This window comes from Austrofundulus limnaeus, unplaced genomic scaffold (genome assembly GCF_001266775.1).
Source record: "Austrofundulus limnaeus strain Quisiro unplaced genomic scaffold, Austrofundulus_limnaeus-1.0 Scaffold79, whole genome shotgun sequence".
Classification (NCBI taxonomy): Eukaryota; Metazoa; Chordata; class Actinopteri; order Cyprinodontiformes; family Rivulidae; genus Austrofundulus; species Austrofundulus limnaeus.
This window is the reverse complement of record NW_013952481.1, coordinates 1,802,044-1,805,462: the sequence shown is the minus strand read 5'-3', so window position 1 is coordinate 1,805,462 and position 3,419 is coordinate 1,802,044. Positions and strand designations below refer to the sequence as shown.

General features: G+C 40.8%; 2 protein-coding genes across 3 annotated transcripts in view; both read right to left on the bottom strand.

Annotated features, from left to right (window-relative positions):
• The window catches only part of LOC106519599 (solute carrier family 2, facilitated glucose transporter member 3), an 11,941-nt gene extending 9,741 nt beyond the window's left edge, over positions 1-2,200 (bottom strand). The window contains exon 1 of the mRNA XM_014011339.1: positions 1,712-2,200. Coding sequence (XP_013866793.1) covers positions 1,712-1,723 — 12 coding nt within the window. The 5' untranslated portion in view covers positions 1,724-2,200. The remainder of the gene's footprint in view (positions 1-1,711) is intronic.
• A 665-nt stretch (positions 2,201-2,865) lies between these two features.
• The window catches only part of LOC106519600 (cytochrome c oxidase subunit 6B1), a gene marked incomplete in the record, with an annotated part of 5,264 nt that continues 4,710 nt past the window's right edge, over positions 2,866-3,419 (bottom strand). For both annotated transcript variants that reach the window (XM_014011340.1, XM_014011341.1), the window contains 1 exon segment: positions 2,866-3,419.

Here is a 3,419-nt window from a genome sequence, read left to right as displayed (position 1 = left end):
GTGTCTTTAAGCCGAACTTCCTCATCATGGAGCACACCTCCCCACCCCCACCCATGACTCCTGCAGGCTCTTGGCAGTAACAAAGCAAACAAGGAGTGAAACTGAAAGTGAAACTGAAACTGTCTAGTGAGCTCTCAACACTACTTCTCACTTAGTGAAGCTCTTTTCAGATTCAAAATGCCTTTGAGGAAATGTATTTTCAGATGCCAAGTAAACTGCATCATAGCATGCACACAACATAGAGAATACCCCCCCCCCACACACACACACACACACACACTCCTCCTTTATTTTCCTACAAGCAGCCTGAGGTTTTATTGACCCGGTCTAATAGACATAGAGATGCACCCATATAGCGAGGTCTCGTCCAACAAGAGAAACCACTCGGCATGGAGCCAAAACATCTGTGAGCAGATGAACACRCGTTTGTTCTTCTATTCTCATGGGGACTTTGCATTGACTTCCATTCATTTACCAACCAGTTCTACAGCCTAACCCCGACCCCTTACCCTAAACCTAACCTAAACCAAATGCACGCTTTAGTCCTAAACCCATCCCCTGATGTGGACCGGGCCTTTAGGGGATCCTCACCAGGAAGTCAAAAATCAACCACCAGGTAGCAACATGTACACATATAGATAAATGTTTCTATAGATTAAAAGTAAAAACTAAATATAAATCTATGGAACATCCTATTTCTGCTTAAAACTCTCTTTTTTTCTTTTGTCTTTTGATATTTTATCACTTTTTATTGTATTTTAACATTTGTGTTTGACTAAATTCAGTTATTATGTGCTATTGTGGACGTACCGTGACGTATTTATTTCCAATAATTTCCCACMCAGGTAGTTTTCTCTTTTTGCATGGCCCACAGTAAGAACGTTTAATTTTCACTATTAGGTCCAGTTTTTATCCTTTTACTTTGAATTCACTGGTTTGAATTCAGAAACCTTTCATTTGACAGTTTTGTTTATTTTTCATCAAACTATTTTTCCACCTTCATGATCGTCTTTGTAGCATATTTTCCGACTGTTTGTTTTCTCCACAAAAAATAAACTTTTACTTATTTCTTCATAACATTTGTTGACAATTATTCATTATGAAAGTGTCATAATAGTTTTTAAGGTCATTTCTGTAGCCTATAGTCTGTAAAATCACACAGTWACATCATATTTCTTGTTTTATAGCCACATTTGCTGCTGTTACATGCCTTWTTTGCCTCTTTGAATATCCCGAAAGTCCTATCTCAGAAGAGCACAAGTGATTGGGTTCCATAAATAGGCTGAGCTGTTGTGTAGAGAAGGAATGTGGAGCAACTTGTCTAAAAAAGAAAAAAAAGAATGTAGTCTTGTAGCTTCAGTGGGATATTAGGCCGCAAAGCCTTTACGGTAAAGGTTAACAGGAGGTGAGATTATGTGAGGTGTAGAGTGACAAACATCTGCACGTTCTGAGCAAATACTTCTGTATTTTGGCTTTAAAATAAATTTCTTCCCATAAAATATGAAGTTAAAGTTGTTTTTGTGAAGCTGTCACCTTCTTCTGTCAATATAATCCTCAAACACATCCTATTTGTTTCAACATGTGGTTTAATGGTGACTAAGCATGAATTACAGAGGATTCTTAGACTCAATTTTGCTTTTTTAAAGCAAATATTTTCAGCAATGCAGAGCCGAGCAGGACATGTGGGTCACATACAACACAGATCCCTTACCTGTCCCTCCATGGTCTCAAATCTGCTCTGATCTCAGGTGAATTCAGAGGTTTCAGATCTACAGGATGCAGAGATGCAGAGAGGAGGAGGAAGGAGCTTCAGGTGGGGACAGCTGCAGACCCAAACCTGCGTCCAGAAGAGGCTCCGCGTCCTTTATTCCCACCCAAACATCAACAGTCAGGGCTCATTTGGGCTCATTTAGAGGAAGGAAAAAAATCGGACCAAGAAGGCTTGTARAAAAATATAATAATAAAAGAAAAGGAGGCAGCTCGGTTCTCAGTCTGGTCAGTGGGAGTCACCTGTCGTGACTAGAAACCCAAGTCCGGTGCTGACGCCCCCTCAGCTGCAGCACTGCCTAGATCATGGGGGGCTGCGAGGAAGACCGCACGTAAAGATACCGCACGTATCATGACTTGCTGCCCATCAGCCAATGAGGAGCTCTGCGCTGGGGTGTTGTGATGCGGCCCCGCCCCCCGCTGCTGTTGCGTACAGAAACCCAGGCCTGCTGTGCGCCACATCCAGCGAGGCCTCCTTATGTTTGCAGCCTTTATTCGGTTACTCGGTCATATGGACGAGCGCATGCGCGGAGGGGGGGGGGGTGATGTGTCCGTGTAAGTGAGTGGGGGATGGGGCGGGTCACGATGGGTCTCTGCATGTTTGTAACCCCCCATCCCCCCCGGCCACGCCCCCATTTTCTCCTGACTTCCTCTCTCGTGTCCTTCCTCCGGCTCGACCTTGGCTGATGCTGATGCAAAGCAGGCCCGTTTCTGAGGCAACGGGTCACGTGATGCAGGACAGAAAGATGCTGCAGCCGTAAAAGTTGGAGCTTTTTTGAAGCTTTGCGCTGCATTTACAGCCGATCATAGGATGAGAGCTGCAGAAGGAGGCCCATTTAACCGTGACCCACAAAGCAGAGCAGATGTGAACAGCTGCAGCAGGCTCGTGACGTGAAAAAAAAATCAGCTGACTGCGTGAAAGGAAGCGCTGCCTCTGCAAGTACATCAGTTTTTTCAAAGCAGATTAAATAAAAACAATAACTGTTTTCTGTGACGGGAAATGTTTTATAATCTCTAATCTCATTCAGAGCTCGTGTGTGGAGCTCAAACTGATGAAGAAACTGCATCACAACAAAATACATGAAGCAACATTTACTGTTTGATTTGATCAGTGTTTTAATAAATCTTACGTGTTTAATGYATTGGAGTCGTGTTTATTTAAATAAACTTAATGTGACTTTAGTKGCATTAAATCCTTTCTTGGTTCAGAGTCAGTTAGAATAAATCTAATGAAGCAAAATGACATTTGCAGAGATTTGTCACATTTAATAATTTAAAATTCATCACAAAAACGCTTTTGTTTAGAGTTTCTCAAAATATCACAATGTCAAATACTACAAACTTTAAATCGACACAAAAATAATATTTTATTAAAACTACATATAAAGATGCTCCATAATTTGTATTTGGTCCATTTATTTTGTTTTCATACTTTATTTCCTTTTAAACTTTGAGATAATTTAATTTCAGTTTTATGATTTGCTCCTTACAAGAGGAGTACAAAATAATTTTATGCATATTCACTAATATCACAAACAGGTTTTACTTTGTAATCATTCATGACTAAAACTCTTCTTTCAGGTTTGCATATCAAGCGTGTTTGTTTACTTCTTTGGCCTTACTAATCAACATGTGTTTATTTGATAGAATTT